The sequence below is a fragment of the Paramacrobiotus metropolitanus genome, unplaced genomic scaffold, assembly GCF_019649055.1.
Source record: "Paramacrobiotus metropolitanus isolate TYO unplaced genomic scaffold, Prichtersi_v1.0 Parri_scaffold0000003, whole genome shotgun sequence".
In the NCBI taxonomy this organism is placed as follows: Eukaryota; Metazoa; Tardigrada; class Eutardigrada; order Parachela; family Macrobiotidae; genus Paramacrobiotus; species Paramacrobiotus metropolitanus.
In genome coordinates this window covers 1,706,691-1,718,602 of record NW_026570223.1, presented here as the reverse complement: position 1 = coordinate 1,718,602, position 11,912 = coordinate 1,706,691, and the positions used below count along the sequence as shown (strand labels likewise).

Genomic DNA, 11,912 nt, shown 5'->3' with positions numbered 1-11,912 from the left:
GCTCGGTGCAACGACAAACTTCGGGGATCTTTATTTCACTTTCACAGTAAACTGCAGCCACCAAAAAGAAAACAAATCTATTGTTTTACGAGAAATGTGTCTTCGGTCGGCGAGTAGTAAATCGTGGCTTGTGCAGATCGGTGTTGACACGATGTGGGAGCGGGAATCTGATCTTAGAATCCTGCAAAAGAACCAACCACCAATTAAGGACGATAAACTGCAGCAAAATATCACATCCGTCTACCAAAATTCAACTTCTGCCAGTTGTATTTCCATACATAACAACAAACTGCTAAACTCCCAATCAACAGAAAAATCGTAATCTTACTAACAGTAAATAAGGGTGTATTAGTTCAATCAACAATGGTATAATACTCCTTATCACCGTTCACGTAAAAAAGTCGAATAGAGCGAAAAAGACAGGACTTTTATGAAATGAACATCATCAGACAAATGCCTCAAATCCGCATAGATCCCCGTGGGATCTTGGACTCGTCATCTTGCGTCATCACAATGCTCAATACAGCCAAAAAACTCCACCAAAACATTCAGTGGTATTATGGATAAAGCTATAACAGTGAATAAGGTAGCCCTGAATTTAGCGGATTATTACGGGCACTTACGTGGAACTGTTTGGTAGCTGGTCGTCTGCACTGGGATGGTGTAACTTCCTTAACGGAGATGACTTGGATAGAATGCGCACGAGCGCGATGACGGGCTCCCATATCACGGTCTACATACAACAATCCTCGATTTTCTTACTTGATAAAGGTATAAATCAAATGAAAGTTAACGTTTTGAAAATCATGCCAGTCCACTTACACATCTGGGTGACGGCGCCTGCCACAGTCACATCACGATATTCGCGCACCATGTTGTGTGTTCCCGAGCGCGAGTCATAGCGCAAAAAGATGGAAATATTCCTGATTTTGGTGGGCTTCTTGTTAGGCACCTAGAGCAATCAGAACATCGTTAATTTTCTCATTGAAAACCATGCATTATTTTTAACAGATTGAAAATGAATAAAAACAATCAAATCAATTAAAGCAGTAAACCGGAAACCTTGCGAAAACTTCAAGAGAAAAACTGGAATTTTTAAAACAAACTTTACCTCTTCGCAGCAAACAATTTCTCCGGTGGATTTCTTCATCTTCTTCAGCTGTCGACAAAAGTACCAGTACCGGCTCTTAGCCACGACTTTGTCCGGAGCGAAAATCCTCATTCTGTACAGCGGAGGATTGGCCTGATCGGGCTTAGGCAGAGCCCTGCCGATAACTTTGAATTCCTTCAACTGCAATGGACAAAAACCGCGTCAATATCACACTTTGAAGTTCAGTCCTGCTTTCCATGACATAGAAAGAGGATGCGACAAACTGCATTATGATTTTGCATCATTAAGGAAGAGGCCCTGGCATAGATATCCAAGCCTAACACGCGTGTGATGCTGAAATTCAGCGTGGAGAACTCCACCGGGTTCTTCAACGACTATCCATATGACACTGCCAAGAAGTATACAACTGCTGATAAAAATTCCACTTACATCTCCGCTCGCTTTCATGGTTAAAGATTTCGGATCTCAATACGTTAATTCCTTAAATCCCAGGCTAGGGAACTCAAAAACTTCCAACCTGGAGATGACGGGAAAAAAACCTCGACAGTCCACGAACCGTCATTTGCGGCGAACGGGTACACGGCAGATGCAGCATGAGCGATATTCACTGTATACTCACTCTGGTGATCGATATTCAGTATACCCAATCTGAACAGTGTGCGCACAAATCGATGATTCCAGTTCCAGTGTTACCGCTTGTTATTTTAATGGGATTCACATTCTTGCTGTAAAGCTGAGCTGCTGATGGCATTGGCTGGGCCCTGGTATTGGTATATACGTCATTAATTTTTTTTGAAGTTTTTGTCCGGAAATCGACGAAGAGGGCATCGGCCAGCGCTGGCTAACTGAATCAGGTGTTGCAATCATTTGCGAGAACAATTTCACATTTGCGGTGATGATTTGCCACTTTATTTACAAATTTATTAACCACGTTGTCACTTGTCAGCCAGTTAGCACAATATTATCATTTTCCTAAGTTCCATTCGCGATTTCACGGTTTTATTGGCAGTGTTATCATTTTTAAATCGTTTTGCACTTAATTATAATATTGTGTGCGATCCAGCAGGAACAATGGCCCGCACTAAGAATCCCCCAAAGTCCCGTCAGAATCCCCGTCAGGTGCAGAATCAAGCCTCCGCGCATTCGGGTGGAAATCGTAACGACCAGCCTGCGCGAGGGAAACGCTCTCACCCACCCGCTGCCCGCATGTCTGCCCCGGGAAATCCCAACTTTAACACGGGCCGACGACGTGGACCAGGACGTTCGCCGCCATCCTCGCCGTCGTCTTCGCCGCCGCCTCCGCCACCGGACCACGCGCCTGCTACCGGTTGGAGGGCGGATATCCGGAAATATCAAAATTCCACCGAACTGCTCATCCCCAAACTGCCGTTCCAGCGTTTGGTCAAGGAAATCGCTCATACATTCGGTGTGATTTATCGTTTTCAGTCCGCGGCTTTACTGGCTTTACAAGAGGGAACTGAAGCGTATTTAGTGGGCCTGTTGGAGGACTGCACTCTGGCTGCTGTGCATGACAAACGTGTGACAATTATGCCGAAAGATATGCAGCTGGTGCGCCGTCTTCGCGGAGAGCGTTTAGGTTGAATAATTCTGGACTGGACCGATGACGAAGCAAAATTACGCATGGTTTCAGTGGTGAATTTCTGGTATGATTTTTCCTACGTTAAACGTGCAGTTTTGTTGACTGTATCGGTTGTACATGTAATATGTTCTAAAGGTGTGCAATTCCGTTTTGGAGTTTTATAGTTTATACTTTATGCCGTTGAAGTGCGTTTCAGTTCCTAGTCGTTGCTCATTGGCAAGTCTTTCCTAAAATTCGCGGTTCAAGCTATTCTGATTACATTATTATGAAGCCGCCATTTGGGACCATTACGTATACAGTGCGCAAAAATGTCCCATTAAAGTTTGGTTCGTTGGCACGTTTGTTCAACGATTCGCCGTGTACTTGTACTACGAGTAGCAATTGGTTTTGGTGACCTAGGTGACTTTTAATTAATTTTACTATTAATTCATTCGAGCCTTTTCATCAAGTACTGTACATCTGTGCAAGACCGGCTCTTATCTGCCCAACTAACAATTAGATGCTTCAGTAGCTAGTAGCTACCGAATTAATTTTTCAGCTTTCTACGGATTTCTTCATTGAATAAGCCGCTTTCAGAAATTAGGTTAAGGTACTCAAGAACATATAAATTTATGCGACTGTACGTCGAAGGTTACTTGTATGGAAGAAATCAGTTTATGCTGAACAATCCAGATTGTGAATTTACTGACGCAAACGAACTTCCATTACCGGTAAAATATTGAGAAATAACCGGTTTTGCAATCTGCACGTAAAGCTCATTTCAGTAAATTTAACTAGCTTCTAGGAAGTTTAAAATAAAACATTTCACAACGAGATCTGACAATGATCACAACTTAAAAAGACGGAAACATTCCGCACAATTTTTAAACGCCTAAAACATTAAAAACCTTATCTGAACAAAACATTTTTCACCACATATCAGAACATTCCAGAAACATCGCTTAAACCGGACTTCCTCCATTGGTATCATGACGATGAACATCCACATCCACCTCTCGCACAAACGTCCCGGTTCCATTATGAAATCCAGGAATTTCCGATGCTGGTTTTGTGATCACTTCAACAGTATCCACATTCCGAACGTTGTGCATGGGGCTGTTAACGTTTCCGTTGACCGCCTGGGCGCGGGATATGGGAATTTCTAACGAGTCCGGCTCTGTCGCTGGTGGATAACGTTGATAATTTGTAAGCGTCTGCAAAAATATCGTCACACATCAAAGGTTTTCTGACAATGAGCAGACGCATTATTGTACCGAAAATTCACTCGCAGAATCAGTAACGCTCCCATAAGAAACGGTAAAGCGTCTGCTGTAATACAGCTGTAATTATCGCTGGAAGTGAAACTGTAAACATCTCCGAACAAATTCGTTGACCGAGTTAAGTATAAATTTAATCTTTATGCCTTTGTTTGGTTTTAAAAATTTCTGGTTTAAATTTCAGACCTTCACCGCGCAATTTCTGGTCAGTTTCCCATAAATATTCACTAAATACGAGTTTCCAAAATTCGTATCAAAAGTTCAATGTACCGGTGAATTCACAAAATAATCCCCTTCATTCTGTCATATTGCAATATTATGGCGACGTACCACTTTGCCGGGTTTTGTAGCTGCGATGGTTTCAGGGATTTCCGTATGATCCTTTCTGCGATATTCATCTACCTCTCGCACAAACGTCCCAGTTTCGTTAGGTTTCGTGATCACTTCAACATCCTCCACATTCCGAACGTGCGTGTACGGGCTTTTGACTTTTTCATTTAAATTGACCGTCTGGACCTTTTCAATGGGAGCCACGGGCAGATTTGCATTGTCCGATGATTTAAAGTTTTTAAGCGTCTACAAACACACATTTTTTAATATCTACGATACTTCTATACTACCTTCAACACACCGTTCTGTATAATCAACACACTGTTCTGTATATCGCAATCTTTCGGTAAAACATCAGAAGGAATACGTTGTAATTTGTAAATGCCACTGAAACGTAAATATCTTAAACAATCCAAGCAAACGAATTTCCTAAATACCTGCCTTTGTCTCTTTGTACGTTTTTAAGTGATCATTATTTAAAATATCGTACCTAATCATTTGAACCAATATTCAGTAAATTCACTAGAACTATCCCGACTTTGTAAACGAAAAGTTAAAACCTATTAATTCATATTCTTTTTTAGATAATGCAATATGGCGACATACCACGGTGCCGGGCCTTGCCGTTTCGATGGTCTCTGGAATTTCTGTGTGGTCTTTCTTTTTTCGATATGAAACGGAGAATCGCAGCTTCTTCATTTCCGGAATACGCAGATTGGGAGCCATTCGGAAATAGGCTCCGCGCATGTCAGCTTCTTCCACCGTTTCAGGCAAAGCATAGCTAACGGTTTCCGGTAACAAGAAGACGCACAACATCGCCACCAGTCCCATACAGCCAAAAATCACAATCGGCAGGACCATGCTATGAAACTGCAGCTTGACGATGAGGTAACTAATGTGGGAAATTAGATAAGCGATGCTTTCCACAAAGGCCACACCTTGCAGGCGAATCACGGTGGGAAATGTCTCGTAACTCAACAGTTCACCCACGATATACGCTCCTAAACAAAGAGTAAAATAGAATTAGCAGATATACAAATAAATAAGAACCAAAACGAATATTAATAAGCTTATGTAAGCATGTTCTGCTCAAGTGCTAACATTGTAAGTAGATGTCATGCAAAATCACATAAATGAGGCTATTATTATGAGCACTTGGTTCTTTATAACGTAAATATTTAATTCAATAAAATTTAGAAAGCGTAAGTGCATGGATATTCAATATTTTCCGCATTTTTCCAGCAATTCAAAGCAATGCGATAGCCTGATGACCAGTCGGCAAACAACTACTCACCTGCAAAAAATATTTTGGCGATGAGGAAAATGGCCACAATGCCCCAGAAGTATTCGTGCTTGGACGGGAAAGCCAGAGTCAGAAGGCAGGTGATAAAAGCCGCAGCAAACAAGATCAGCAGAGTGACCCGTCGACCCAAACGATCACACAACAGCGCCGTCAGAACGTAGCCGGGAATTTCGACCAGGAAGTTAATGAAAGTGTTAAAATACTCGTCCGCTCCCACGCCACTGAATGACGGTGTCAGCTGTCGAAGGCCTCCGTAACAGATCTGCAGCGTGCAAAGGAGATATACCAACAGCAAGGTTTTGCGTCGCATGGGCGGTGTGGTAAAGAGACGCGTCCATGCTGCACGTTCCCAGCGTGTCATCTACAACTCCACCAAGGCAATCAGATGAGAAATCTTCAAACATTCACGTCAATTCGCAACAGTAATAATACACAAAAAATAATACAAACTTTCTTACATGATGGTGGTCGATATTCACTTCCCGTTCGCACTGAGTAAAAATTTTCTTGAGCTTGTTCTGAGCGGGTTCATCAAAGGTCACACCGTTGACACGGGCAATGTTGCGAAAATAATTTTCAACTTGCTCGAAACGTTCGTGCACTAACAGCCATCTGTAAAATCAACCAAAATGGGTAACAAAATAGGTTTACTTCTTGCATAGCGTTTAATTGATTGTTATAAATTATAAATCTACTGCTATCCATCCATGCACTGAAATATCCGTGAGGCAAATTACTGAACAAATTCGATGTTTAGGAATTTAAGGGTGTTCACTAACCGTGGTGACTCGGGCATAAAAAACCAGTAGATGAACAGTAGATAAAACGGCGTGGTGCCGATAATGGTCATCGTCCGCCAGTGTCGCATGAAGTAGGCGAGAAGGATGAAAGCCATTGACCCGAACGCATACACCACGCTCAACCAGACGACGTAAGTCACACGGGAACGCAAGGTCAAATTCTCAACACCTATTGAATAGTCAGATTTCCGACGATCACAGAAACAGATTACGTTCAACCAAAAGTTTTCTTTGATTTCTTTCAATGAACTGCTTGTGTTGAAATGATTCTATGGAAATAAAACTACAGAGTTAAAGGAAATAAGAAAAGAAAGCTGAAGTGGACGATTATATTCCACGACGAACAGAAACAGTTATAATATGGACGATTTATATTCCCGCATTTCAAACGATAAAAAACTGTTAAAAACAAAGCCAATGAACACTAGCAATTAAATGAACTGTTTAAAAACTAAAAAAATGCCCAAAAATTTCAGGAAAAATGTTCACTCACCTAAGGTATACAAAATGTAATACAGCGGCCCCGATCCAAGCGAATGCAGCATGGCCAGAATCACGAACGCCGTGTACGTCGGTGCAAACGCCGCGCTCAACCCGAACGTGATAAACACAAACAGCGCCGTAAAGAACACCGGTTTCCGTCCCCATTTATCCGCGCAGAAGCCGCCCACGCCGATCCCCAGGACGAAGAACAGCACCATAAATACCTGGCCGACCATCGGTGCACCGGACCAATCACACACCAGATCCCATTCCGTCACCACACTCTGATCCCACTGATGCATCTGGAATTCCCAGCCATGCTGGCAGCCGGTGGTCGTCAGGTTGACAGAGGTGTGATTGAGGTGCGCTGTCAACGACGCCAAGGAGGCATTGTGTTCCAGGAAGACCCGCGTGTAGTTGATGTTGTACTGCAGACAACCGGAATGCGGCGGCGACAGCGCGGGATCGGCTGGCATGAGCAGGCGCCGATCCGTGGCGGTGATGGCAGGATGGAGAAGGATGCCAGATGTCGTCAGGGATTCGTTAGTTAACTCGGGGATTAAACAGAAATAGTCACTCGGTGCGGACACGACGAATCCCTAAACAAAAACAATATAACCGGTCGCTGGACAGACTTGACATACTTTTAATACAGCGCAACGGAGCATTCACTGTTCATCAAGGTTTGAAAGGTGAATGACTGAACAGAGAAGTTGCAGGATATTTTTACGTAACCATTCCGCTATTTCTTGTGGTCGAACATGAATACTTTTCCAAAAATTTTATTATTCAAATTATTTACCATAATACAGTTGATGAAAGCCACAAAAAAGAACAGGGGTAGGATAATCAGGAAGGTAATACGACGCTGGTAAATTCCATAGCCGCCCAGTGCATGGATCAGATCATCGAACAATTCCCCGACATCCTTCACGTTCCGCTTGGGAAATTTGGAGAAAATCGGTTTAGGAACTTTGCTCTTTTTTTCTACAAGCCGAAAAGCGTCAGAGTGGGATTCATTATCAGCGTTAGAATGAATGTCAATAGTGCAATTATTGAAATGCAGGTAACCTTATGCTGCTAGCGTCAGCAAAAACATGGAACGGAAGGCAAAGCACAGAAAACCAAAACACAAGGAAAAAGTTACGGTACCTTGTCGGAAAAGAAAAGACTTTTTACTGAGGATTCAACTTCGGTTTCTGGATCGTCGGCCATTTTAACGATATCTGTTGGAACAACAAACTGTTTAGACGTGAGAGGGAGAAAAATCGATTTGTAAATTCCAACTCGAAGACGGAAAAAATATGCAAAGAAATTCACCGGGAAGTGGAGCACTGACTAATGAACAGAAAAAAAACTGTTCAGTGGACTGCGGTCTTCAACAACTCAAAGAGGCGACAGACGTCGACCAGTGTGGAGTGGCAAACCACAAGTAACGTTCCGCTTAAAACGGTCTGGTTTAAGAGGCGTAACGAACCATAGTTCTGTCTGAGGGATTTTCCCTACTAAACGGGCTGGCGCGTTACGCCAGCTGCGTTGCTTCTTTCGTTTTTGAAAAATTGAAATGTTAAAGACTTTAACTTTAACAGTTAAAGTCACTTAAATTGTTAATAAGTTTTTGGATAAAAAGAATTGATAATTAATTTGCATTCGTATAGATTTAATAGAAACTTAATGAAACGCAGCACTTCTTTTAAGTCCAGCATCAGTAAAAATCTTTACGGCTGTTGTACGCAATGGAGAATGGAGATTGCAAGGTTTCAGTGATGAATGCGAACCCCACTGACGATTTTGCGGAGAAGTTATGGAGCGCAAAAATTGCTTCACGATCTGGTAAGAGTCTACAGCCTTTGCCACTTAGAAATTGCCTTTAGTGGAATGCGAAATCCGAAGTTTCTGATTCAAAGCAAATGTGCGTCAGCAGCGAAAGGGCTGTCTTGTTTTCGCATTTCCTTTCACCAGAATTTTATGCTTATCACATGCTACAGCCATAGTGAAAAGATGTTGTTATCCAGTTTTACTGTAGAGCTGAAGACGCCCGCTGACTGGAATGCATTGCGCTTCGCAGCCAACTTCGATATTTCGCAAGCTAGCGTGAAGGATAACGTTAGCAGGATAGATGCTGCCCAGGTGTCTTGTGATGAATTCATCCAGAAGTATGAATCAACCTACACACCCGTGGTTATTCGCAATGCACAGAAGAACTGGCCAGCCGTAACTGCTTGGACCCCAAAGGTAAACACAGGTGGTAATATATAATTTTCGATTAAATTCCACTGAAATTTCGGGAAAAAATTTGCGCCCGGCATTTGCACGATCAAATGCAATTGTAAGTATAGCGTGTAGATTATTTTACTTGTTCGTGTTCGAATCTGCGTCGTGCGCATGTCCAAAAATTGTTAACGTTTTGTAAATTTTTTGGATAATTATTAAGTAGCAAATAAAGTGAATGATTTTCAACTGATTTCTCGAAATTTGCAGTTTCGTGTGCATTGTTATAAATATAAGCCATTACGCTGCCATGATTAAGTGTTCAGTATTGACATGCGACATACTTCGGGTTAAATCTTGATTTTTGATTGTGCAGGAATTAATGGAAAAATATGGCCATGAACGGTTCAAAGTGGGCGAGGATGATGACGGCTATTCAGTGCGATTTAAAATGGATCATTATTTGCGATATTATGCCAACACGGATGATGATAGTCCATTGTACATTTTTGACAGCAGCTTCGTTGAGGTCAGCGAAAAAGGATTTCAGTGGTGTACGCGAAATTTTCTCACCCTGTATATATTACAGGTTAACTAAAAATAGCTGAAAGTGTAGGATAAAAGTTATTGATTTTTAATTTTTATCATGTTTAATTAACGTGCGTTTGTTGTTCTTAGGATAGTTTTATAAAAACAAATCGGGATATTTTTGTTATCGGGGATATTCTTATTTGAGCATTTAAATCGTCCGTTACCGCGGTTTTTTTTACGATTTAAATAAAGTAATATCCATTTAGTTAACATATTCGGTTCCTTTAGCGAGTATCGGCGTTAATTTGCAACGTTTATGTTGTTCGATTATGCAGAATAACATTTGTTGACAGCGTACCGGTGAAAATGGTCTGGTGAAAGATTACACCATCCCGGAATATTTTGCGGATGATCTGTTTAATTATGCCGAACGGAAACGGCGTCCGCCCTATCGCTGGTTCGTCATGGGACCAGCCCGTTCCGGCACGGGCATCCACATTGATCCACTGGGGACCAGTGCGTGGAATGCTCTAGTGCATGGCTATAAACGGTGGTGTTTGCTGCCTACCTGTGTGCCAAAGGACCTGCTCAAGGTGTCCCGCATGGATGCACCGCGACAAACCAACGAAGCCGTGTCCTGGTTCCAGTATGCATATCCCAAAACCCAGCGTCCGGATTGGCCAGCCCAGTACCGAGCGGTACGCTGTTAGATCGGTTTTGTTGAAGCTTAATAATTTGCACTCTTTCCAAACCAAATTAGTTAACTTACTACAGACATCATTCTTTCATTTCGCAGCCAGTGATACGAGTCATTCGACTATAATCAGGTGTACTTCATCCCATGCTTCTTAGTTCTGCATTACCTCAAAATGAAGGGATTTCGTAGTAGTATGGCCAATGGTCCCGGTGATTGCCTCTATCAGATTTGTAATTTACGCCTAATGCAACCTTTGAAATCGAAATAGTTTTAACGGTATTTAACCAAATATGTTTTTGGATTGAATGTTTTTATAAACAAGGTCACTGGTATTATTTTACAAAAATTCCTTGTTTTTATGAATATTGACCGTATACTGTTTGAGATGAACTCTTAAATTTTCTTTGATTATGCGGTAATACAACCGTATCCTTCTAACTTCGCCGGTTTTGTCTCGCTTCCTTCACCAATATAAAGTTTTACCGTCCCGAGTTTACCCGTTTGTCTGTTTGTCTTTCAGCTGGAAATTCTACAGCATCCCGGCGAAACAGTTTTTGTTCCAGGTGGCTGGTGGCATGTGGTTGTGAATCTCACTGATACCGTAGCCGTGACACAGAATTTTGCTAGGTTAGTGTGGGATAATATTTTTATTCAAACATTGATGTTTCCTGTACAGTACTAAATTGCGGGCAATACCGGTCCGCATGTTAATCTAAAATGGTGCGAAATCTTGCCTGTTTATTTTTGCAACAGAAATCTACGTTAAATTGCTGGATAAGTTTTTTACGTGCATTTTTACGTGCAGAATTGAAATTGGAAGTACATAGTTTTTTCGTAGTGTGATAAATTTCCCCATTGTCTGGCACAAGACCGCCCGTGGCCGGCCTAAATTGGCCCGCCAGTGGTACAAAACCTTGCAAGAATGCCGGCCGGAAATCGCGGCCATCGCCGACCAAGTGGATCTGAGCAGTAACACCGGCGTCCAGTCGGATGACAGTAGCAGCTGCTCTTCATCGTCCAGTTCATCCAGTTCCAGCAGCTCCTCGGAAAGTGACGGTGAGACGGAGCGCGAACCACCCAGGAAGGGCGGAATGATGAGCAAACGTTCGCGGGATTCACCGGACAGCGGACAAGGCAGTCTGGATTATAATGGGAATCATGCAAAACGTTAGTCTGACGTTTAAAAAATTAAATGAACGCATCGTGACTAATTTGGCATTAATTTGTAGGAACCAAGGAGAGTGTGCTGTGATATATATTGCGAGGGATAAGTTTCTCACATGATTGACAATTGTGAGTGGTGGATGATATTTCCTGTTGGACAGATCTTTCACGGATTGGATTTGTTATGGGTTGCTTTTGTTTGGGCAGCTTTATATTTATAGCTTGAAATTACGTTGAGTTTGAAACTAAATAGACGGGCTTTCGCTTTACTTCTAATACTATTCTGAGAATCGGTAATTTTTGGATAGTTCCTGGAAGGAACTCGATATTTAAATGTGGACACTTTTATATTTTGATATATATAATGTCATTGCGAGTATATGAGATATTGGATTGGATAAATGACAAAGATATGTCCGGAAGCGC

At 42.1% G+C, this 11,912-nt stretch overlaps 4 protein-coding genes across 4 annotated transcripts; 2 read left to right on the top strand and 2 right to left on the bottom strand.

The window, feature by feature from the left end:
- Nucleotides 1–15: 15 nt before the first annotated feature.
- On the bottom strand, nt 16–1,700 carry LOC129597494 (60S ribosomal protein L18a-like). The gene is made up of 5 exons (XM_055495069.1): nt 1,541–1,700; nt 1,112–1,291; nt 823–952; nt 624–733; nt 16–181 (listed from the first exon to the last, which is right to left on the bottom strand). Exons 1-5 carry the CDS (start codon nt 1,556–1,558, stop codon nt 86–88), a joined length of 534 nt encoding a protein of 177 aa, XP_055351044.1. The 5' UTR covers nt 1,559–1,700; the 3' UTR covers nt 16–85.
- A 255-nt stretch (nt 1,701–1,955) lies between these two features.
- LOC129597501 (histone H3-like) lies at nt 1,956–3,033 on the top strand. Its single transcript, XM_055495079.1, has one exon. The coding sequence runs from the start codon at nt 2,183–2,185 to the stop codon at nt 2,711–2,713; it is 531 nt and encodes a 176-aa protein (XP_055351054.1). The 5' UTR covers nt 1,956–2,182; the 3' UTR covers nt 2,714–3,033.
- Nucleotides 3,034–3,378: 345 nt separating this feature from the next.
- On the bottom strand, nt 3,379–8,098 carry LOC129593696 (organic cation transporter 1-like). The gene is made up of 9 exons (XM_055490138.1): nt 8,056–8,098; nt 7,686–7,870; nt 6,894–7,482; nt 6,380–6,569; nt 6,059–6,212; nt 5,592–5,961; nt 4,904–5,298; nt 4,298–4,543; nt 3,379–3,904 (listed from the first exon to the last, which is right to left on the bottom strand). Exons 1-9 carry the CDS (start codon nt 8,096–8,098, stop codon nt 3,653–3,655), a joined length of 2,424 nt encoding a protein of 807 aa, XP_055346113.1. The 3' UTR covers nt 3,379–3,652.
- Nucleotides 8,099–8,469: 371 nt separating this feature from the next.
- Nucleotides 8,470–11,899, top strand: LOC129594522 (bifunctional arginine demethylase and lysyl-hydroxylase JMJD6-like). Its single transcript, XM_055491231.1, has 7 exons — nt 8,470–8,716; nt 8,910–9,118; nt 9,471–9,623; nt 9,979–10,323; nt 10,843–10,949; nt 11,161–11,489; nt 11,552–11,899. Exons 1-7 carry the CDS (start codon nt 8,620–8,622, stop codon nt 11,572–11,574), a joined length of 1,263 nt encoding a protein of 420 aa, XP_055347206.1. The 5' UTR covers nt 8,470–8,619; the 3' UTR covers nt 11,575–11,899.
- Nucleotides 11,900–11,912: the final 13 nt, after the last annotated feature.